The sequence below is a fragment of the Daucus carota genome, chromosome 8 (assembly GCF_001625215.2).
Source record: "Daucus carota subsp. sativus chromosome 8, DH1 v3.0, whole genome shotgun sequence".
NCBI classification, from domain to species: Eukaryota; Viridiplantae; Streptophyta; class Magnoliopsida; order Apiales; family Apiaceae; genus Daucus; species Daucus carota.
This window is the reverse complement of record NC_030388.2, coordinates 27,110,279-27,134,248: the sequence shown is the minus strand read 5'-3', so window position 1 is coordinate 27,134,248 and position 23,970 is coordinate 27,110,279. Positions and strand designations below refer to the sequence as shown.

Here is a 23,970-nt window from a genome sequence, read left to right as displayed (position 1 = left end):
ACCAGCATACTCTCGATTCTCGAAGATAGTTATAAAATTCCTTTAATTAAAAATTCTCCATAAAACCCAAGCTCTCCGATCTACTCTCGAAAATACGCGTATACGGGAGAAAATAGAAATTGGAAATCCACTTAACTATCAGACACACGGAATCATCGCCTAGTACTGGCCCCACTCCAATCTTTAATGTATTTATATCATTTTCTCCATAGTAGGTCCCACCCCAAGTTTAAAAAACAAATAAAGCAAACAAAATCGTAAATAATTGCCAATTTAAATGACTAAACCACCCTCATCTTCTTCCTATAAAACGACACCTCCCTTGCAGAGCTTCTCTCCCATGTTCATCCCTTTCATTTATTGAGTATTTATTTGAGTACTTATTATTTATGTTAGTTGTTAGGATAATAAGCCTCTTTATATACTAGTACGTTTTTTTTTATATCTGTAGAAATTAATATATAACACAAAAATACAGAGTACTAGTATTTATCTGTAATATCTTAAACATGTTGGCTGTGTTTAGTAGCTCTATCGTTTCGCCGCCGGACGAGCTGGTGGCCGCCGGGAGCCGGACGCCGTCGCCGAAGATAACGTCGACGGCGCTGCTGAAGAGGTTCTTGGGGAGTGATGCATCAGCTGTGTCCATGCAGATTGGTGATGATGCTCAACTAGCTTATACTCACAATAATCAGTCCGCTTTAAGGCCCAGGTATTTAACTCAACGTGATTCTATTCATATATTTTCTAAGCATTTTTAGGTTTGATTAGAAGTAATTTAAGTCCGGACTGATCTTCAAAAATCTTGGAAATATTAATCCCGCAACCGGATCAAATATATAATACGAATTTTTTTAGTGTGTGTCTACGAGCATACATTAGCAATCACCGCTCTTTGATTTGTAACAAACATCATTTCTTGATTTGGTGACAGATTTTTATTGGCTCCAATTTTATTAATAATGATGGCTCTGCATGTATAAAAATTGGAAAGTCCCTGTATAATATTGTTCTAATGCACTTAGCTTTGTAATTAGAGTATGATTTTTGAGTTGTTTTATATGCAGAAATGATCCATAGAGTAATTTATTTACCTCCTGCGCACAAAAAGGCAGAGGTGTTTCAATTCATTTTATCACGAATTTCTACAAAGCATGTTAGTATATGTAGTAATATGAATTTGCAGCAAGGATCTATACTAGTAGTTGGTTTTAATAATATATAAACGTTTGCTCAAGCCTGTCATCAGTGATGTAGAACTTTCTTGTATGCACCGCTCTTATTTTGATCAGGTCATTTTCACTTAATCTTAGAACAAGGTGAATCAAGAATTACATATAGATAACAAATAGATATAAACATCGACCAGGAGATGGATGGTTGGAATTATTGTCTGCGATGATATTATTGAGTTACGGATAGGATTGGTTCTTTGTAGGACATGATCACAAGTTTTTGGGTCCAATGTTTTTGAGTGGTTGCCCCTATTTATCTTTATTGGAATATTCTACCTAATATTGACATCACCTGATCACAACTACAGCAGATTCCTTATCGGATTCGGGATCCATCATTACTACCTTTCCACTGTCTGAAATTATTGGTGTCGTAGCTTGTTGGTCGCTTGTCTTTTATCAAGATAATGTTTGATTTATGTGAAATAAAACTTATTAAAGACTGGTTTAATAGGAAGCTGAATTTTGGTAGATGGTAGTAGATCATGACCTTATGTTTTTATATCGAATTTGCAGGTCATTTGCGGTTAAGGATGAGATATTCTGCCTGTTTGAGGGTGCGCTAGACAATTTAGGTAGCTTGAAACAACAATATGGACTTGGTAAGTCCGCTAATGAGGTTGTTTTGGTGATTGAGGCTTACAAGACTCTGCGTGATCGCGCACCTTATCCTCCTAACCATGTTGTTAGCCATCTTGATGGTAACTTTGCCTTCATTGTCTTTGACAAATCCACCTCCACTTTGTTTGTCGCTGCTGTAAGTAATTCATTTTTCTGACCACACAAATCAACCGATATAATTTCCTTCCGAAAATTAAAATGTCAAATATGTAGACTTTTGTGCTAATAATATGGAATCGCATAATTGTGGCAGGATCAATCTGGTAAGGTTCCTTTGTATTGGGGAATCACAGCCGACGGCTATGTTGCAATTGCTAATGATTCTGATTTGCTCAAAGGTGCCTGTGGCAAGTCACTTGCTTCTTTCCCGCAAGGTGGGCTTTCCATAGCATCTTTACTCAACCTGCACGTTTTTAATTTAATTTACTTGTTCGCTCATTCTTAATCTGTTTGATAACTGAAACTGGAACGGAAATGTACAGGGTGCTTCTTCTCAACTGATAACGGAGAATTGAGGAGTTACGAGAATCCCAAGAACAAGATCACTGCTGTTCCTGCCACTGAGGAAGAGATCTGGGGTGCTAAATACATGGTATTACACGTCTACTCATAAATTATTCATATTCATATTCCATGATTCTAGATCAGTTGGCAGCTTCACTAATCTAATGTCACACCTTCTTAGTTGTACTAGATAGTGACTTCCATTATCAATATGCCTACATGTCATATCACGAATATTTGCTATAAGTTAATGATTGTAACCCGTTATCCACCTCGAAATGTCAGCCGAAGTAAAAATATCTTAAATGTTCGACTTGAAACCGGAAAAAGTAAGATGTACACAAATTTCCTTCTATCATTAACAGAGTAGAGAGGTTGTTTCCGTGATGATCCTAAAAATGAATTTTTTTGAAACTATCTCGATTATCCTCGAACATAATTTTGTTAGATAGCGATGTTAATTGACTTGCGGTGATATAAATTCAGGTGGAAGGGGTGCCGGTTCTTGCAGCAATCAACAAGTAGAAGAGTTCCTGACTAAAGAAAGGGGTTGAGCTGGGGAGCCATGTAGATATAGGTGTTTGAGAGCTTGTAACATAGTTGTAGTGAAACTTTGGGCTGTGTTGATTGCTTCTTTCAATTAGTAGTGCTTTTCTTTTCTTTAAAAGATCTGGTAGACACTCTTTTTCCTCCGTTATCTTCATCGTTGTAAAGAGATGTGTTGTGTTTAATAAAAGTATGGATCTTTTAAGTTTGGACTATGATGATATGATCCCGACCCGTTTCTACAGTTTGCTCACTTCCGAATTCCGGTGCCCGCCATGAAGTTCTGCTTGTTTAGGGTCACTGTTTGCACGTAATATTTTGAAACTTTTAATAATTATAATTTCATGATATTTTTTGATTTTATCTTATAAAAATTTAAACGTCAAACTTGTATTTAGGAATTTTTTTTAATAATTACTTGCTTTTCGGGCTCGAAATGGCTTGATATTAGCGTACATTCTCAAGTCTAAAAATATTTTGTAGAGATCTGATACAATAGTGATATTTGTGTGCATATGAATGTTACATTATCTTTTTTTTTTTTTTTTTGACGAAATGTTACATTATCATTTGATTATATGATATTGATAAAATTTGATACGATTCAAAACCCATCCCGAATTCTACACATGAGAAAATGATATTGATTCGATCCTGTGTATTTCAAACCAGGTTCAAACCTAAGTAAAAATTTATTATAAAATTTGAATCAGGCTGACTGAAAATACATGAATTCAACCTAAAAATTACAATATAGTTAATTTTTTAAAATTTCAGGTCAAAATATTTTCCTATTGATTACTAGACAAAATGACAGGTTGGGTTGGTGTTGATATTTTCCGAATACATTATAAAATCAGGTTAATCCAAAAAGAAGATCAAGATAGATAAAATTGAGGCACCCGACACGTCATCTAGATGGCTATCTGATGATTTTAGATATAAATTAATATAACTTAGCTGTTTACATTATTAGCCGGAAATTAAACAATATATTCGAGACAGAAATCGTAGTAGTAATAACTGTGATATTATAAATCTGGAACTTATTTAATTGACAATTATAAATAATTGACATTAATGATGTGTTACGCTTTGAACCTTTAACATTTGTTAACCTCCTTGGATTAAAAAAAGAGTTAATTACAATTGGCACCCCTTTGATTTCGGCTTATTGCACATTGCACCTAATAGTTTTGGAAAATACACTTTGCATCCCCAGACTTTTAACCCGTAGACACTTTGCACCCTTTCCGTTAATTTCTGCCGTTACCGTTAATTTTTGCAGGGGCATTTTGGGAAATTTAATTATATTTAATTAAAATCAGACCTTTATTTAAATTTTCTGACCATCTAAACGATATTTTTCGGAAAAACTTAAAGAACGAAAGTTGTAGAGGAAAAAAAGATCTTTTTAGAACAATAAGATTCAAAATTTAAATAATTATTTAAAAATGATTGTTCATTTTTACAAGATTGCTAATTTTTGAATTTTTTAAAAATAATTATAAAAAAGATTACGAAAATTTTGAACCTTATAGTTCTAAGAAGATCTTTTTATTCTCTAAAACTTTCGTTCTTTAAGTTTTTCCGAATAATATCGTTTAAATGGTCAAAAAATTTAAATAAAGATCTGATTTTAATTAAATATAATTAAATTTCCCAAAATGCCCCTGCAAAAGTTAACGGTAACGGCAGAATTTAACGGAAAGGGTGCAAAGTGTCTACGGGTTAAAAGTCTAGGGATGCAAAGTGTATTTTCCAAAACTATTAGGTGCAATGTGCAATGAGCCGAAACCAAAGGGGTGCCAATTGCAATTAACTCTTAAAAAAATAATCTTATTGACTTGAAGGAGGCCGTACAAATCTTTCTCAATTGATATCATCAAACATGATTACGGTAAACATCTTTCTCAATTTATATCATTTAACATGATCACTATCTAAGAGGTTAATATCATATAATGAAATAATGAATTTAGGTCTGTGAAACACTATAAAGGCAATCGAAAAATAGTGAGGGGGACTTTTAACTCAGAAATATATAATGAGGTGGTCATTTTGTTTGAAAATATAATAATTATAATTTTTTTTGACTAATATTACTTACAGTTTATGATTTCATATTTTTTCGTAGTAATTTTCGAGAAGGACCTGAAATAATAGAAAATAAATATTTAATCACTAATCGTCATTTAATCGGTAAGCTAATTTGCAAAACATACCAAAACTAAAATGCAAGTAATACCCATTGAAATCATAGACGTTGTTAAACAGAAAAACTGGTAAGTTATATATACACTGGAAAAAAGCATGGGATGCCAAAAGCGTAAAACATAAGCAAAACTACCCGTACTCTAACTCGCTCTCTGCTCAGCTCGCGAGCATCGCCAATGGCGGAGCAACTCAGCAACAGCAGATCACGTGATCTCGACAAGCTTCTCCTTCGTCCCGGCAATCTCGTCGGCCCCACTTTCGAACCTGGAGCTGATGTAAGCTTTTCTGTCTCAGGACTTTTCACAAACAACTTGTGTGCACTTTCATTTTTGATCATTCTGATGTGTCAGTGTTGGGTTGTGTAGCTGAGGAATGATCTTCAAGAGTATGCTAAAGTGTTGGTTGTTGGAGCGGGTGGATTGGGTTGTGAGTTGCTCAAGGATTTGGCCTTTTCGGGGTTCAAGAACCTGGAAGTTATCGATATGGACCGGATTGATGTATCTAATTTGAACCGACAGTTTCTGTTTAGGTAGTGAGAGCATATATTGTAGTAATGTTAAGAAAGATTGATTGTTTGATGTGTTTTGAAATAGGGACGAGGAATATGTGTTCGATTGTTAGCTATGATGACAATTTTAGTACAATTGATAGGTTTGGATGGAATCGGTTTATATTTTTAGTGAATTTATAGAAAGTAATTAGAATTTTGTTTGGTTTTCTAGTATCTTAGAACCAATTGGGCGATTACATGTCCTATTCTTTTGTGATAATGTTCCTTATTTCCGTCTGTTTTTAGCTCCTTATTTGAGGACTTGAACAGGGAATGATTTTCTAAATCAATGGCCATCTATTATATTTGTATTTGTTTAAGAATACACCCTTCAGTGATATGTATTAATTTCTCATGATAGTTTAAGACGATCATTTGCTGAAGGAACAATCGTGCTGTATTCAAGCTGTCTGTTAGCCGAGTGTTATATGATTATGTAATTATGTAATTTGTGTTTATGTAGGTTTGAGGATGTTGGAAAGCCAAAGGCTGAGGTGGCTGCAAAACGGGTCATGGAGAGAGTTAGTGGTGTTAATATTGTCCCTCATTTTTGTCGAATTGAGGATAAAGAGCTAGAGTTTTATAGTGATTTCAGTATTATCGCTCTTGGTCTTGATTCCGTTGAGGCACGAAGCTACATAAATTCTGTTGCTTGCAGTTTTCTAGGTGCGTCTACTTTCTGCAGGTTTGCTGCTGAGATCTTGTCATTAACATATTCACTTTGCATGTGTCCAATTGAAGTTCTCTCTTATTGTGACCTAATACTATTGCTTATTTTTGTATGCACATGTTGATGCTTGTAATATACATTTTCTGACTACAATGTAACTGTATCATATGTGCATTCTATAAAATTGTAAATTAATGTCAGATACTTACTGCATTAATTTCTACATCACCATCTCTGGTAACCTTCATTCTACTTTAGTTTTATATTTGCACTCCGGTTTGCAACCTTCTCTCTTCCAAAGAGTAAATTTTTGAAAAAGAAATAGCTTGCGTTATTCGTAATTGCCAATGGATGTACAATAGAGTGATTATTTTGGATCAATTTTAAGCATAAGGGACTTTTAGGGATCAAAAAAGCTTAAAGTCCATAAAAAACAGTGAAAATATAAGTTTAAGCCAAATACTATTGAAATTTCTCTATATAATAGTTAAAGGCATCAATACCTGTGGGGTGAGCTGCCTTTGTCGCAAAATTCTTGTGCTTTTGTTTATGTCCATTTTGTAAAATCAGAGTATGATGCTGATGACAACCCAAGGGAAGATACATTGAAACCTATGGTAGATGGTGGAACTGAAGGATTTAAGGGTCATGCAAGGGTTATTATGCCAGGGGTCACACCATGCTTTGAATGTACCATTTGGCTTTTCCCGCCACAAGTCAAGTTTCCTTTATGCACACTTGCAGAAACTCCTCGAACTGCAGCTCATTGTATTGAGTACGCCCATCTGATTAAGTGGGATGAGGTAAATTATTGTCTCCTCAACTTCATCTACTTTACTTCTGTTTCATGCTTCGTATTAAAGAAACAACTGATCTATCATCTCAATGGTACTATCTGTTTAATTATTTCAGGTTCATGGTGGTAAAGCTTTTGATCCAGACGACCCGGAACATATGCAGTGGATCTACTCCGAGGTTTATAAGTGAATATATAATATATGTCCTCTACTGCTGTATATAAATCTTCTCAGTTACAACAGATGTATTCTAAATAAACAGGCTGTGAAGAGAGCTGAGCTTTTTGGCATTCCCGGGGTTACCTATACTCTTACTCAGGTAGGGTATATTCAGAAATCCTTCACTCTGTACAGGAATGTGTGGTCAATTCGATCACAAGACATTTTCACAGTAAAATTTGCCTTTAATTGTCTTCATTGTACAGGGTGTGGTAAAGAACATCATCCCTGCTATAGCTTCCACAAATGCAATCATATCAGCTGCATGTGCTTTGGAAACTTTGAAGATTGCATCTGGATGCAGTAAAACGTTATCGAATTACTTGACGTAGGTGACATGTCGAGTCTGATTGTTAAAACGAATCCTAGGTTTAGTTTGTGTTGCCTGAAATCCTCGACTTCCTTGAAATAATAACTTTGTCTTTGATTTAGTTTTTAATAGAGAATCTTTCCATGGTGAAAGCAAGAAATTAATGCCCCCATCTCTTTAGTTTGTCAACGACTAATTAATCTTGGTGCTATTTTTTATTTGCTGTCAGCTATTGGTAAGTTCCAATAGCATCCTTAAGTAGTTGCAATGCAAATAATTTACAATTCAAATCATTTCCTTTCAAGAAATTAAGTTTTTCAACTGGTTCTACATGTATGCATATATGTGTGTTCATCTGTACAAATTGATTGAATAAAGAGTAGTCTACTGAGTACTGAACACCACATGAGTAGGTTTTACAGCTTAAGTGTAATAATTGAATCTGCAAATCTCGTTATCCCATTATTCTATTTTCCAAGTATATGTACCTTCTATTGTCTGGCCAATCTAGCCTGGTGGGTTTGAGCAAAAGTTTGTGTACTGGACTGTATGTGGACTCTCTTAGTCTATTGGGCTGACCAAGTTGTTTTCCTTGATGATATTCTGACTAAAAACACGTCACCTTGATACAAAATTAATAGTTTGTCAGTATTCAATTCTAAGATTCCTTCTCCGAGAATGAAAAACACAGAAAGTTCTGTGTCTTCACTAATATCCACTTGATATATTTGCAGGTATAATGGTGCTGAAGGTCTGCACACTAAAGTTACTGAGTTTGTGAGGGACAAGGATTGTCTTGTTTGTGGTCCTGGAATTCTTATTCAGCTGGATACTTCAGTCACATTGAAGAAGGTATTTTTTTTGTATCCTTGACTTTGCCATATTTTATAGTGCAATTGTAGTGAAAATTACCACTACATCAACTAGAACGGAAATAATCAGTTTTTCCACAGTACCCCCTAGAATTCTGCTTTTTAGATTTTCAGTTTGATGTGCACTTACTTATGACTTGTGCGAAAATTGGAAATTAAATCATCAGATTATGTCATACATATTCTAATGATAAAATCAGCTAATCATTAAATTTCATGTACTATCATATGCCATTTCTAAAGTATATGGTGAGGTATTTGGCTATCATATTCATATCCTTTGCAACTCTATCTGATCTGGAACCCTGCACATCGTAATTTGTTTGTCCTTGAAAAATCGTGATTCAACTGCAAATGTGATGGGTTTCAACTTACAGTCCTTCAACTAACACAAGTAACGTCATCCGTTTCACACTATTGAAAAAGATAGCGAAATTCCTGTTCTTTGAAGAATTTAACAGAATATTATAGTTTTAAGAGGACTATTATTTTTTTTCAACAGGCTGGCATATGTTATATGTTATTAATATAATCTGTGCTGACCATTAGCAGCACAATTTTTGGAAAGATTACCGATAGGAATCTACTTTCAAGAGCTTTTGTTAAATTATCTAAAAAACATAAACGACTGGTTCCTTCGAGAAGAATCTTTATTTCGTCCCTCCTTGTTGCAAATTTAAACCGTGAAACAGGTTTTAAAAAGTAAAGCTTCGGCATGTCTAAGACTGCCAGACTTGAAATGAGATATTAAAAAAAAGCTTGGACAAGGGCGGTGATGACTGCTTATGATAGTAAGAAAAAGATACTCCCTCTGTCCTTCAGGTTGTTTAGGCATGCATTTTAAGGCTCCAATAAAGTATGTTTTCGTAAATTAAATTTTTTTTTTGAATAAAAGTTTATTGTTCAAATTTTATACAAAAAAAAGAGAAAATTTTAAAAATAAATTATGAAATTATATTTTATATACACCTTAAAATGTGTGCCAAGTAGTGCCAAAAAAACACTTCAAAGAAATGAGTGAGATGGAGGGAGTAGAGCATAGGCATTATGAGTTAATGGCTTAATGCCCATAAAAAATTCTCACGTATTGGTTTATTGTTGAGGAACAACCACTTCAGTAAAATGCACATGTTAGTTTTGTGGAAGTCTTCCATTTTTTTATTGTTTTTCTGTTTAAGTCGTCTAATTTGAAATTGAATTAGCCTCCATCTTTTACATGAACTTGGTCTTTTTTAAGAATTCATTTCACTGGGTGCACGTACAATGAGTTAGCAGCTCCCTAAGAATAATATACTACGATATTAATATTGCGTTTTGGAAAGTAACTTAAATTTGTTATGCTTTCTCTTTTGGTGTTAGCTTGCAAGCTATACCTAGCTCCTTTCCTTCATTAAATTCAGTTGTTTTATATGCAGTTTTCTTACTTTGTGTCGGCTGTAACAGTTTATTGATCAACTAGAAGATCACCCGAAGCTGCATTTGTCCAGAGTTAGTGTTACATACAGGGGCAAGAATTTGTACATGCAGGTCCCTGCAGTACTGGAAGAGATGACTCGCTCAAACTTGGACAAACCGCTATATGAGCTGATGGATAAATGCGGGAAAGACGTTGTCCATGTCACTGGAGCCGCAGGGAAGAGTGGTGCGAAACAATCATGTTTGAGGAAGTTGCGAATTGTTTTTAAGGGAATTGATGGGGTGGTAGATATGGATGTGGCAAATGGAGCTTAGAAGATTCTGCTCTTTTGGTAAAGCGGAGTGTGTGTAGAATTTAGAGTGTCGGGACCAAATTAAATATATTTAGCAGAAGGCATGCAAAACCAGCTATGGTACTTGTCATAGCCGGAGGTTTTGAAGATATCACAATTGGCTAAATGGCAATACTTTCACGAAATCAAGAACTTGTTTCTCATTCCTCCAACTCTTGTGGTGAGAAAAATTTCAAATTACTTGGAAAGCCTCTTGTTTTAGCTTCTAATATTTGAGAAGAGAAGATAAAGTTGATCTTACTTTAGATATTGATTAATTACTTAAATCAGTTTGATAGTTTCTGGCTTGCGTGTTGTCTTAAACTAGGGTGTTCCAATGACACTGAAATCTCATCATTTATTCAATCACTTGCAACTTACAAGTAGGGCCAATAAATGCGAAACTGAAACCAAGCCAAGTTGAGTTGTATAAAATTGAATTTGAGAAGTTAAAAATTGAAATGATACTGATTACGACAATCTCAGTAAGCTCACGAGATTTACATCTTGTACTTGGAGAGTATATTGGATTGGGATTTTGAAGATTTTTTTTTCATTCATGAAATTCGAAAGTATTCGATTGAGATTGTTTTGAATCCATTAAAATCTTGGGGTATTCAATTGAGATTTTAAATTATGCTACAAAATCTGGTGGTATTAAATTAGGATTTTAAATTATGTTCCAAGATTAGAGGGTATTCAATTGAGATTGTTTAAAATTCATTAAAATCTGATAGTATTCAAAAATTGATGAATTTTTTTGGATTTCATAAAATGATGTATTTTGTAGGATTCCTCGGTGTATTTTAAGTTTTTCGAAATCCCACCAAAATCCATGAAATTTTGAAACATTATGCTTAAATCTTAATAAATCTATATATTCTCTGCGACATTTTATCATAAATCCACCATAAATCCACACAAAATCAAAATCACATACAATCCATTCACTAAAAACAATCCTTAGTCATCGTGCCTAGTTTCTAATGTGCTACATGTATTTTCTACTATCAACAATTAATAAACTGAGTTTTGTTTTAGGTTCCGAAAATGACCGACACAACCCAGATCAAGTTTTCAGAATCAAATTCACCTTGGCAGAAAATAAAGGTCTATTATGCTTTTCCCCTGAACTTGACCAAACTTAGACATTAGGCACAACATATTCAATTTTTTGGGCCGGTGATAATGACTGACTAAACTCTCTGTCGCTATGAGGTGGAGGCGGCTTTATAAAAGCAAGAGCAACGACGAATCATAACTTGCGGCATAAATTAAATTACTGTACAAGCTATCAAATTATCCTCAATCTAAACGGTGTCAACTTATCTTCAATCAAAACACCTTGTTTATGTATGTCTGCTGCACCTGCGGCAGTAATGGCTCCCAAGTTCTAACTACAAAAGACATGGAGCCTCACTATAGTTTTGTGTGTCATTTCCCTGCGATCCACTACATCGTCGTTCATTAGGCAATATTTAAACATGTAATTTAATATGAAATCATAATAATGCTATTATGCTAAGCTAGACCTCTTTTTCCTATGGATCTTCCATGTCAGCATGTTTCCCTTCGAATTATCATCATCGGAACCTGGAACTTCACTGTCTTGGGAATTTGATACCTCAGACATGGATATGGACCTGGACCTCCTTGGGACCATGCCAGAGGTAATTTCCGGAAGTCTTTCATTCGGAATAGGCACATGTTCACTCTTCAATTCTACTACTCTCTTATCTTCCAGGACATCATCATAGGCTAGTTGATAGCTTGGTGGAGGAAGATGCTCCTTCATCTTTCTTTTACCTGTACGCTTGGATACTGGTTCTCCATATTCCACAGCCTTTATCCACTGCGATTCGCTAAGTGTATCAGCATAAACAATCGACTTCCTGCGTCTCTTTCCACTGACATTGGCACTCTCATAATCAAATCCTTTACCCCTAGTGTCCTTTGGGTCAGGTTGAGCATATGCCCAATCTGGTACCTCATTCTCTTCCATGAGACGAGATCTGTAATTCTCTTTCTGCCTTCTTTCTTCATCCATTTTCTCAAACATCCAGAATTCTTCTTCTGATCTAGCTGCAAGACGGTTAATCTCTCTCTCGCTTGGCACATCTCTTCCAAGTGAGTTTGTACCTCTACGCATAATATCCTCCAACATCTCTCTCCTATCTTGAGCTGCAATCAGAAATATACTTCAATTTTTTTTAGTAAATAAAAGAAATGCAAGTAGACTAATCCCATTGTGCAGGAAAAAGAACATCAGAAACACTTTTCCAAAAAGCTAAATCATGTAAAACCATATGGCTGCGAAGGCTCGAGAAACATATGAATATATGTTGAATCAGAATTATATCTTGTGCAAACTGGAAACACGTATACATACCACTAGGGTATCTCTGAAGTCTGAATCCTCACATATATGTATTTTGAACACACATGAATGGTCCCTCCCTATTCCTATATTATTGACGTTATATATCATTGACATTATAACTAAATGGCAATTGGTATCATAGTATATAATGATCCTCCTGTCTCCATAAATGATCGCATGCGAGTTTCCATTTATGATAGCACTTGTGTGTGTGTGTGTGTGTCAGATATGTATTCTTTTATCTACTTCATTCGCAAACAAAAGACACAAAACAAGCCCAGTAATCACTGAATTTTTTTTATAATAACACAATGCCGCTAGGTTTTCGAATTCTGAACTTAAAATTCCATAAAAATTTATATTATTCTATAGGTCAGTTTTCGGCTTTTCCCTAGAAATAAAGGACAATACAATGCGATATCTTCAAGTTTTAACGAGGTTCAAATGTAACTCAGATATATTTTTTTCGAAAGGCAATGAAACTAGAAAAGAGGGAGGGAGTGAGGAGTGGACATGTAAAGCTAGGAAGTTGAAAGCATAACTTTGTCAGAAGATTTGTCAAGCTCCAGAATAAATGTCAAAACACAAAAAACTAACCTGTGGACGTTGTATTAAACAGTCCTGCCTGAATAACCTTTGCATCAATACCCATCTTTTGCTTTGCACGTTCCAAGATTACCTCTTCAATTGAACCGACACTGACTAGTACAAAAACTCTGACTTCCTTCTTTTGCCCAATACGATGCGCTCTATCCTCTGCTTGTTGGTCCATTTGTGGATTCCAGTCACTGTCAAAAATAATTACAGTATCTGCTGTCTGCAAGTTCAGGCCAAGACCTCCAGCACGTGTACTTAATAGAAACATGAAATAAGGAGAGTCTGGGGCATTGAATTGCTTTAGCAGAGTTCCCCTCTCATCAGTTTTTGTTGAGCCGTCAAGTCTAAGAAACTTAAAGCCATGAAGTTCGAGATAAACTCCAAGAATGTCCATAAGACGAGTCATTTGTGAGAAAAGGAGTACCCTGTGCCCCGCTTTGTACAGTTTAGGAAGTAAACGATCTAGGAGTTCGAATTTTCCAGAAGCTCTAACAATTTCCTCCTTCCGCCAGATATTATAATCGCCAACAAAAAGGTAGGGATGATTACAGCACTTCCTAAGCTGCATTGTCAAGTTCTGCAGGCTCTTAGACTTCCCGGTACCTGCAAATTAGTGTTATCAGTGGAGTAGGTGCAGAAATTTCCTATCTCAAACATTAATAACTCACTGGGCTATTACCAACAGAATGTATCAGGAGAACAAATAGAGAAAGTGATAACTAGCAACAGCTATCTCTGAAGTCTGAAGTCTAATTGAATGTGCTTAAAGTGATAATTAGTGTTTTCGATTAATGTGCTTTTTCCTTGGTCAACTCTCAGCCATGTGATTGACTTGGTAATAACCAAAGAAAGAAGAGAAACCCATGTAGTTAATTTAACTACTTTCTTGTCCTAACTAGCTTTAGATAAATCTTTAAGACCGGCGCCAGAGTGATAATCCATTACAACACATAGTAGTGAACTTTCACCATGTTGATGCAAAAACAGGTAACACAAGGGACGAACTACATACCAGAACCCAGTCCAACTCTCCCCACATCGGTGACTTGGTGATAGTATACTTTCTGCCAGGCTGACATGTCACATTTAAGTATGACCTGAGACTTCTGGGGAAGGTACTTTTCCACCTCTTCTTTCTTCCTTCTCAATATGAATGGCCTTATAACCTGGCATTCCACAAATGATTATGAGGTCAGAATTATGATAAATTAAATTAATATACTATTACACTATTACAGTATTTACCCAACACTTACATGATGCAAACGCCGAATCACCAATAACTCTTCTTCATCTGTTAGAGAAACATCACATCGATCTGCAAAGGGAGCATTAAACCACTCCTCGAAATTCTCAACTGAATTAAAAATGTTTGGAAGGAGAAAATTAAGCAGTGACCATAACTCTTGTAAACTATTCTGTATTGGGGTTCCAGTCAGCAGAAGTCTCCTTCGTATCTTGTAACTGCATGGGACATGAATCTTAATCAAAGTGAATAGTTATATATCAGCATCTATCTCTCTATAGATGCACTCTAACTTAGAATAACTTAGTTACAACCTTCAGATGTATTCCCTAAATAAAAAAATTTATATGTAGACAACTAGTACAAAGTATGAAGCATCTAAGAGCCTAAATTGTGATGCAGTCATGCAGCATTACCCAGAGTCAATAGTCCTTGCTAAAGCAGATTCATGATTTTTAAGCCGGTGTCCTTCGTCAACAATCATGTAGTGCCAGTGAATTTTTTTCAGAAAGGCTTTATCTCTCATAATCATATCATAATGGGTAACCAAAACATTAAATTTCCCCTCTCCTGAATATGTTTCCCTCAGTACCCTTCGCTCCTCCATACGTCCATCATAATGAACAGCAACAATGCTGGAACAACAAGGAACTAAGTTATAAAGTGAATACTAAGCTCAGAAAAGCACACAAAAATGAAATAAAGTGCAACGGGCACTTTCTAAATACAGTGTGACAGAGGAGCACAGACACCCAGTTACACATACCTGGGAACCCAAGTAGAGAATTCAGCTATCCAATTTGGTAGTACAGCCTTTGGGGCCACAATCAAGTGTGGTCCAGCCACATTCTTGTTCTCCATAAGATATGCAATCAGAGAGATGGTTTGGATTGTCTTACCCAACCCCATCTCATCTGCCAATATACCATTCAGATTGTTATTAAACAAAGACAGCATCCATTGAAGCCCTTCTAACTGGTACGCTCTTAGTTCTCCACCCTGAAGCATGGATGGCTGCTCTATCACCTGTAGAGTTCAAAAACTAATTAATACTTATATTCACTATCAAACTAAAGATGACATATAGAACAGGAATAAACGAACAAATAAGGCCAAATGACATCCATCACCTACAGGGTTAGAACAAATGCAAATGCAATGTTTATAAAGTGAAGACGCATCCTCTTTTGCATAACATTTTATTGAAAAAAACGCAGATAAATATAGCTACTAGGGTGCATGATCTTTTATGATAGAAGTACAACTCAAAGCAAATGTTCCTTCGTATATCTGGAACCTTGAACTGTTTTGGAAGCAAGTAATCAAGTTCAAAACAAAAAAATTAAAACCATAAAAGAAACTGGTCCTATCAACATTAACAATAATTTTAGTTTTTATCTTATAAAAATGTAACAATCTACATGTCAAGCTTCGCAAGACTTCTTTTTCTTTCGATGCAAAACAGTTGCACAACTTTGGCTCACTTCTATAGCAGTGAAAAAAACTATAAAATTGTCACCATAATAAACAAAAAAACAGGTGTGGAAATATTTCAAAGGAAAACAATTATAATTTATCTATTTACCTTCTCCTGTATCGAATGAATAACTGAATTGTACTGCCGTTGACCTTCAAGTAAATCACCAGGCTTTACATCTTGATGAGGTTCCATGTCAATTATATCATCCTCTTCCTTGGATCCCGCTAATATTCCAGTCTTCGAAGGAGAATAATCAGGCATGTTCGCTTCTAATTCATTCAAGGGTTCAATACCGTCATGCTCTGCATCTTTTTGACGTTGAACTGCAGCACCCAGGCGAACAAGCAACTCATTTGTCTTCCCAAGAAGCATTGTTAACCTTTCATTTTTGCTCTCTTCAACCATCCTCATATACGCTTCCTGATCATCAGCTTTTAAAGCTTGAATTCTCAATTTTTCTGCACGAGTCGCACGCTGTCGTTGCCTTCCATGCCATGACTGTTCATAATAAAGAATAGCAATGAATACTTGCAAAAATCTTATACTACGCATCACCTCTTACTTTTTTCCCTATTTGCCACCGCCAAAGTGACTACATATGTGTTGCTTTACAGATCTGCAGAACTAGTTCGCTCATCGTTATAAATTTATACATGCAAGAAAAAAATTCATATAAGCAATGAAGATAGGAGTCCTCCAAATCCATATTCTATAATACAAGCCAAAATGCCTTTCCAGTGGCATGTAGAATGCGATAGTGCCAAATTTGGTTATCATCTATTTATCTAAAATGTATAACTTGCAATTGAACAAGCAGATGGAATATTTTAGTACCAATATTTTATAAATTTATATAAATTAAAACTTTTACAGATTAAACTGTAATGTTCAGCAGCATTTACTACATTGTTTGAAGCATAAATAGTAAAATTAGGTATTTAATTATCAATTCTTCAGTATTAAATACAAACTATCAATAAAATTTGAAAGATATATAGTCAATTTGTATAATTAATTAATTATTGAAAGAATGTAAATTGTTAATAAAACTATCCATATCAAAAATATGTCTAATATTAGTTTAGATATCATTAGGTAGAAGTAAAAAAGTTAGCTATCTATAAGTCTTATCATGTTTAACTTGAGTAAAACAAATATAATTGGAATATTCCTCTTGAATCCTACAACAATTGGATATTATAGTACTTAACATATAACCTTTTAAGCTTAAATTTCTTTTGAAAAAATTATGTAAATTTTAAGAAAAATATTTTATGATAAATGGTTGATCCTAGTTTCAATATTAGTTTCAAATATTAAGAGCTAAAAAGTAAGGATTAGCTTTATTTTTCAGTGAATAATAAATAAGCAATTGGTACAGTAATAAATAGAGACTTGATTAACAATACATATATTTCATGCAAGTAAATACTGAATAAACTTTTATGTTACATCCCTAAGCAAAAATATAAGGTGGTAAATACGAAATTTTTATTTAATTATTCTATGGTAAAAAAAAAGGATTTTATTCACTTTTTTTCCTCTGAAAAAGAAAGATAATCATATTTGGAACCTAATAGTTTTTAAACTAAAATTTGACAAATTCTACACTGCTTTTCATGTTCGTAAAAGCATGTTAGAATGCAGGTGATGACAAGTTCTTGTTAACGTTTTGTGTAAAAGTAACAGGTGATCAAACACTATGAGATGTATAATAGAATAAGCAAAAAAGTCAAAAAGAACATGCCTGAATGCCATCGTTCCTTTGCTTTCGGCGCTTGTGAGTAGCCTGTATTTGTAATTGCAATTCACGGGCTGCATCAAGTATCTCTGCAAAGAATTTGCGTTGCCTACTCTCGATTCTGTTCTTTTCCTCCTCCTCCAACCTAGACAATCTCTGCAAAGAATGGTGGTTTAATGTATCATCAGTATTATTGCACATACTTTTGCTTAGATGATGATGCTAAATCTGAACTTTCCAATTGCAGTAATTTACCAACTTCAGAACTCGTCAAGCCAGTACAAGCATGACCACTTAACTTTATTTTCCATAAGTCGCCAGACTACATTATCTGAGAGCAAATATGATGCTATCTTTACCATATATATCAATTTTCCTACAACTACAAGCCTACCCCTTCCATGTCCCAACCCCTAATCTCAATCACTTCCAGTATCATAATATACATTTTATGCCCGATAAATTACTCAGCAAAGTTATGGCCAAAATTAAATTAATGTTAAAACATATATCACCTCAGCTTCCCATTTCTTTTTCATGGTATCATCAGCTTCCATAAGAAAAGCATTTCCCACGCCATATAAAGGACGACGTAAACGCATCATTCCCCAATCAAACAACTGCTTTTCAGGAGAAGCACAATTCATGCGAAGCCCGTACTCTTTACACAGATCTGAGCGAACCTTGCTTTGAAAGTCCGCCAGCTGAAAGAAAAGTTAGCATTCTCAAAAAAGTACCACGTAACCTTAATAACTATGATCTATTAATTATTCAAGTACAGTCAGGTGCATTTATGTCGATGCGTCTTAACTTTGCTAATAGAATATATCACACTTCAGGAGCAATTAATGCTCTATAATCATCAATTTACTTACTGCATGATAGAGCGAGAGATTACAGAACAAATTTTAATTACTTTCTCCATAGCCATCTTCCTTAATTAATATGTTAACAAAAAAAAGGACCACATTGTGTTTTAGGCGTAAGTTCATATGCATATTTACAGTTAATAATTCAGATTATGTTTCTTTCTTTACATAAATGCACATTTTCTCACAAGTCTACCTTTAGCCCATAGAGTTCAAGCAAACACTTCGACTGCAGGTCCTCGCCTCTACTTGTAGGCAACTCTGTCAAAATTAAATAAATAATCAATATTACAAGTTATATTAAATTCTAAATGCAGTTGTTTGATCATGTTGTTTTTCTCATAAAGTTATATAATAGATGTATGTAATATGCAGAAGATATGGAGGGAAACTGTCTCTAGAGCAGGATGAACTATCAGATAGGCACACCAATAACAATTAAGACTTACCCAGTCCTGAAAAAAATATTATACTTGCAAAAGTGGATCGTATAATTATTTGAGAGAGAGGTATGACGTTGATCCATCTATATGAGTCTCTTCTTTTGCTATTAATTTTTGTTTTACATGTATACTACTGTATGTCCCACATACATACGATATTTTGATAAAATAATTCTTTTCTGACAAACTACAAAGATAGGTGTCCTTATTTTACCCACTTTATGCCTAAGCAACCTGAAAATGTCCATATAAAGAGAACCTATATGATATATCATTCTTCTCTTTCCAGAATGAGATTCATATCCTTATATCAAATTAATAGTTAATTTCCCATAAAGAATATGTACATATACCAATGATTTGAGCCACACTGGAAATTGTAATGCAGATTAACTAATACTTTAGACTATAATCCCAAGGACCTGCATTCAGTGTCAACCAATTGATGACATCACAAGCTTATTAGGACATAGATCCTTTTGCAATCCGTTATATGACATAATCACATAAAGTCTTGGAGGGATAATACTACAAAAACCCTTGCTTCAATAATCTTAACCGAAGTATTCAGGACGCCCAGTCGAGTCAACAATAGTGATAGGATGATTAGTCGATTAAGCGCGGACAGTCAAACATAAGGTGTTATCTTAGTTATTATATACCCAATATATGAATGTACGACGAGCATGAATTTCCAACAATGTTGCCATCAGACTAAATGCAGCTAATTGCAATTAAATCAGAACATATGTGCTAGAAACCATACAAACGGAATGTATTTTAGCCCTTGATATACTAGATATATATATCGTGGACAATTAATTATAACAACCATGAATGTTAATTTAACATGCAAAAGGAGAATCTTTTAAATTGAATGGCCACATTAATGAAGTCTAGTAAAGATCCGTCTTCTCTTGGTAACAATAGGTCAAGGGTTCAAGCCTCATAGGAGGCAAGGGTGTCTGCGCATTTGGAGGGAGTGGGTAGGGTGCACGCATTGGTGCAGCCGCCACCTGAAAACCCGGAAGTTTTGTAAAATTAGTTTTAGAACATCTATATAGTTTCTTTCTTTGGCAAATTAATAGCATGCAGCAAAAATATTTAAATAACTTGAGAATTAAAATTAAAAGTAAGTTTTAATAATTTTTCACTCCCTCTCTTTCGTCCCTGCAGTCAATGAAATTTTGGAAAGAAATCTAAACGAACCAACTGTTAGATTCTAACCTTCGAGTTCGGATATGCGATGTTGTATGTTGCTCTTTAAACGATTTTCCTTCAATGCTGTCAATTCGAAACCTGACATGCAATCTAACCGATGCTTTGCCAAGGTATCCTCAAGCTCTGATATCAAATCTCCTCCAACTGAAGAATCACCCTACAACATAGAACTAAAATCATGTATTGTGCCTTCTTACCATCCCAAGACTACTGATTAGAACGAAAATGTAAGTGTTTACGAGTAGAAATTGACATATAGCATAAGTATTGCATAATGACAAAGTATGAAAAGTGAAAACTAAAGTATGACAACTGAGACCCTAAATTTTCAATGTAGATAACAAACAAAAAGTACATAATTCAATTACGTCTCTCCAAAGTATGACAACTGAGACCCTAAATTTTCCTTATAAGAGTTTCCAAGTAGTAAACAACAAACAAAGTACACATATCAATTACGTCCCGACAAATTATAAAAATCAGACCCCTAAAAAGTCCCCATTGTTGTTTCTATGTAGAAAACAAAAAAGACAAATAGAATAGAAAAGTACATAACTCAATCGTGCCTCGACAAAATATAGGAATCTAGGTCATCACCCAACGACAGAGAACATTTCTTGTTGTTGTTTCCACGCTTCTTTTATTTTAAAAAAATAAAAAAATTCAGCCTTATGATAGTACAATATAAGCAATTCCTTTAATAACTTCTACACTCAACTAAACAGTTATGACATAAACTCTGGACTATGCCGATCACAATCAGTAATACCATTTACTATCACAGAAGGTAACACACATGCTGAAAATTGTTAACCTAATCCATAATCGTTATATATTCATCTTAAATTATAAGAACAACAATTAAACACATAACAGACTTTCAGAGATTGCGTAAAACAACTCCTCCCTACAAGAGATATGAACAAACACTACTTACAACAACTTATAACATTTTCATATATTGATAAAATCAAGATCAAACAGATAATGTAGAAAATCATTCCAGCTCAGCTCACATATAGCAATTAATAATTGTCTCCTTAAAATCAAACATATACATACATATAAGTAACAAAATGTTACCGAAATGTCAATGTTTTTATATATCGGTGAGTTCAAGATCAATTGAACAAATAATCAAAGCTGCTTAAAGTAATCAGTAAATGGCTCTATAAAATCATATACATAAGTAACAAAACCTCAACGAAACATCAATATATGTCGATTTCAATATCAAGTAAACAATAATAATTATGCATCTTAGCTTACAACAATAATAAATAACACTATAAAATCATATACATAAATACATACATATATAACAAAGAAAAGCTAGACAAAATACAACATTTTCATATAGCAATTAGTTCAAGATCAAATAAACAAATAATTATTTAAACTTACAACAATCAATAAATGATTCCTATATAACTAAGAAAAGCTCAACGAAATATAAACATTTTCATATACCGGTAAGTTCGACATCAGACCAACAGATAATCATCGAAAAATCAACATTATCAAATATCTATAAGATCAAGATCAACAAACAGATAATCATCGCAGCTCACACACACAATTCCAAAAAAAAAAAAAAACTACAAAATCACACAAACAGACAAACGCGCATAAACATCAATAAACGCGTATATAAAAACAAAAAAGCCTCACCGGAGCATCGACATTCTCATCCGCCGCGACGCGAGATCCACCGTCGGCGTCACCGGGGAGAGGATCGGAGTAAATTCTCGAAACCGCCTGCAAAATGTGAGAGGGAAGGGGGAGATTGCGAGAGAGGAGATTGAGAGCGCAAATCAGCGTCTTCGTCTCTTCAATCCCTTCGATTGAGCTCGCGTCTGGCTGTTGTGTTTCTTCTTCATTCACCGCAGTGGCCATGGCGGGAATTCAAGCCTGTGTTTTTTGTAAATTTTACTATACTATTACTATATGTTATGTTCGCGTCTATGTGGAGATGATTTAATTTAAGTGAAATTAGGGGAGGAGAGATTTGTGTATTGTGTAGAGTGTTGAGAGTTTTGTTCCTTTTATTTTAGGCTTGGTCCTCTATTATGCGGTGAGCCCTAATTAAGATTTTAGGGGTATTCTTTTTTATTCTTTTTTTTTTTTGACTTGAATTCTTATTTTATTTTTTGTTGCTAGATTTGGGATAAGTATAACATTTTTCTTTTAATTAATTATCGAATAAGAGTGTCGACATGTAAGATTTTTCCTTTTTTTTTATTCAGTCGGTGAGAACTTTGATTTTGGAGAAAATAGAAATTTGTTTTGTCTTTATTATTTATTTATTTTGTTAGGAAGTTGGTCCTTAACTCTACTCCGTTGGTTCTCTTCTTTTTTCGGGTTTAATTTTATTAATAAAATTCTTAACAAGCCTTGCGGTTCATGTGCGGCAAGTCTGAATGGGATGTTTACAAGGCCAGCAAATCCAACAGGGTCCTAGTTTAAATCTTCATATAAAAATATATATCTTAAAAACTAACAGATGTCTTATATCATATTTTAAATTATTAAAAAAAGAATTGATCCCAACATGTTTTATTAATTTAGGGCATTTCTCTTCTTACCCCATCTTATATTTTTATGATAAATTCTTATATACACATATATCTCTCCACTTTATATTGTGCTTTAATGATGAAATAAATTTTTTAATGATAAAATACTCCCTCCTTCCCATTTTAATTGTCCACTTAGCAAAAAAAAGATTTCCCATAATATTAGTCCAGTTCTTCATTCAAAGCAAATATTGTAGTTTCAAGGATCGACTATTACTCCCCATATGCACAATCCCAATAAATTTCCTACTGCAGTACGTAAAACTGGCTGTGAAGCTGGAGTATATGTGAACAAGTCTAACATTGTATTCAGTAAGTAATTAATATGGCATATGAGTTTTATCTTTTTTTGTGTAATCCATGCAATGATAGTAGACAAAATGAGTTATATTTATGATTTCTTAATATGTGTGATTTTGGCTAAGTGGACAATTAAAATGGGAATGAGGGAGTATTAAACATATAGTGCGGATAAGACCTTGTTGGAGTTGAGATCATTTAAATATGTCCTAGCACAATTATTATATTATATTTAGGGACTGAACTAGACTTGCTCTAATAATTTAGACCATATTTAACTAACCTCAACTCCAACAACGAGACCGTTTGGGTGAGTTTAAAATAAGTGCTTCCTGCTTAAAATAAAAAAGTAGAGTAGAAGTTAGAAACAAGTTAAAACTTATAAGTGATTAAAATGTTTGGAAAAAAGTAGAAGCCCTGAAACAAAAGTTAGTATTCCCAGCTTTTTATATGTGCTTCTTGACTTTTTACACAAACGATACGAATAAGTGCTTTTAACTTATAAACTCAGAAACCCGGCTTTTAAGCCGAAAACAAACACCCCCAAATCCCAATGTCTTATCCCATCCGGGTCATGTTCCGGAAAAAAACATTAGGAAAACATTAGGGAGACCGAGAGAGAACTCTTAGAAAAATTATATTAGTTAGGGTTCTGCAGTAGAATTGCACATGAAAAAAATGTCTTATTTATGTATTATATTTTGAAATTACTTTTGGACACACACAAACAATGCAAAAAAACATGTATTTGGATTTAGATCTTGAAAATCTATGAAAAATATAGGGTTCTGCGTCAGAACCTTAGTGATTCTATGGTTCTATTTTAAG

At 34.3% G+C, this 23,970-nt stretch overlaps 3 protein-coding genes across 4 annotated transcripts; 2 read left to right on the top strand and 1 right to left on the bottom strand.

The window, feature by feature from the left end:
• The first annotated feature begins 336 nt into the window (after positions 1 to 336).
• Positions 337 to 3,121, top strand: LOC108199779 (stem-specific protein TSJT1). Its single transcript, XM_017367750.2, has 5 exons — positions 337 to 712; positions 1,752 to 1,992; positions 2,110 to 2,230; positions 2,339 to 2,448; positions 2,847 to 3,121. The coding sequence occupies exons 1-5, from the start codon at positions 510 to 512 to the stop codon at positions 2,883 to 2,885; spliced, it is 714 nt and encodes a 237-aa protein (XP_017223239.1). The 5' UTR covers positions 337 to 509; the 3' UTR covers positions 2,886 to 3,121.
• A 2,040-nt stretch (positions 3,122 to 5,161) lies between these two features.
• Positions 5,162 to 10,587, top strand: LOC108199866 (NEDD8-activating enzyme E1 catalytic subunit). 2 transcript variants are annotated; one of them, XM_017367867.2, is made up of 9 exons: positions 5,162 to 5,398; positions 5,489 to 5,652; positions 6,137 to 6,339; positions 6,914 to 7,146; positions 7,256 to 7,318; positions 7,403 to 7,459; positions 7,566 to 7,687; positions 8,404 to 8,521; positions 9,985 to 10,587. In XM_017367867.2, the coding sequence occupies exons 1-9, from the start codon at positions 5,300 to 5,302 to the stop codon at positions 10,270 to 10,272; spliced, it is 1,347 nt and encodes a 448-aa protein (XP_017223356.1). In that variant the 5' UTR covers positions 5,162 to 5,299; the 3' UTR covers positions 10,273 to 10,587. The 2 variants fall into 2 exon arrangements, with proteins under 2 accessions (XP_017223356.1, XP_063938713.1); XM_064082643.1 differs by having other exon boundaries at positions 5,194 to 5,398; positions 9,957 to 10,128.
• Positions 10,588 to 11,594: 1,007 nt separating this feature from the next.
• Positions 11,595 to 22,546, bottom strand: LOC108197288 (probable ATP-dependent DNA helicase CHR12). Its single transcript, XM_017364866.2, has 12 exons — positions 21,938 to 22,546; positions 20,273 to 20,423; positions 18,799 to 18,863; positions 18,249 to 18,437; positions 17,740 to 17,889; positions 16,098 to 16,490; positions 15,279 to 15,538; positions 14,929 to 15,147; positions 14,523 to 14,730; positions 14,279 to 14,432; positions 13,267 to 13,869; positions 11,595 to 12,470 (listed from the first exon to the last, which is right to left on the bottom strand). Exons 1-12 carry the CDS (start codon positions 22,160 to 22,162, stop codon positions 11,806 to 11,808), a joined length of 3,282 nt encoding a protein of 1,093 aa, XP_017220355.1. The 5' UTR covers positions 22,163 to 22,546; the 3' UTR covers positions 11,595 to 11,805.
• Positions 22,547 to 23,970: the final 1,424 nt, after the last annotated feature.

Excerpts from the sequence above, each read along its gene's own strand:
- LOC108199866 (XM_017367867.2), top strand. The coding sequence starts at position 5,300 with ATGGCGGAGCAACTCAGCAACAGCAGATCACGTGATCTCGACAAGCTT. Across the intron at positions 6,340-6,913 it reads TGTTGCTTGCAGTTTTCTAG|AGTATGATGCTGATGACAAC; the intron begins GTGCGTCTACTT and ends TTGTAAAATCAG. Across the intron at positions 8,522-9,984 it reads CTTCAGTCACATTGAAGAAG|TTTATTGATCAACTAGAAGA; the intron begins GTATTTTTTTTG and ends CGGCTGTAACAG.
- LOC108199779 (XM_017367750.2), top strand. The coding sequence starts at position 510 with ATGTTGGCTGTGTTTAGTAGCTCTATCGTTTCGCCGCCGGACGAGCTG. Across the intron at positions 713-1,751 it reads CAGTCCGCTTTAAGGCCCAG|GTCATTTGCGGTTAAGGATG; the intron begins GTATTTAACTCA and ends TCGAATTTGCAG. Across the intron at positions 2,231-2,338 it reads ACTTGCTTCTTTCCCGCAAG|GGTGCTTCTTCTCAACTGAT; the intron begins GTGGGCTTTCCA and ends GGAAATGTACAG.
- LOC108197288 (XM_017364866.2), bottom strand. The coding sequence starts at position 22,162 with ATGGCCACTGCGGTGAATGAAGAAGAAACACAACAGCCAGACGCGAGC. Across the intron at positions 14,433-14,522 it reads TGATTCGGCGTTTGCATCAT|GTTATAAGGCCATTCATATT; the intron begins GTAAGTGTTGGG and ends GTGGAATGCCAG. Across the intron at positions 12,471-13,266 it reads GTTTAATACAACGTCCACAG|CTCAAGATAGGAGAGAGATG; the intron begins GTTAGTTTTTTG and ends TTCTGATTGCAG.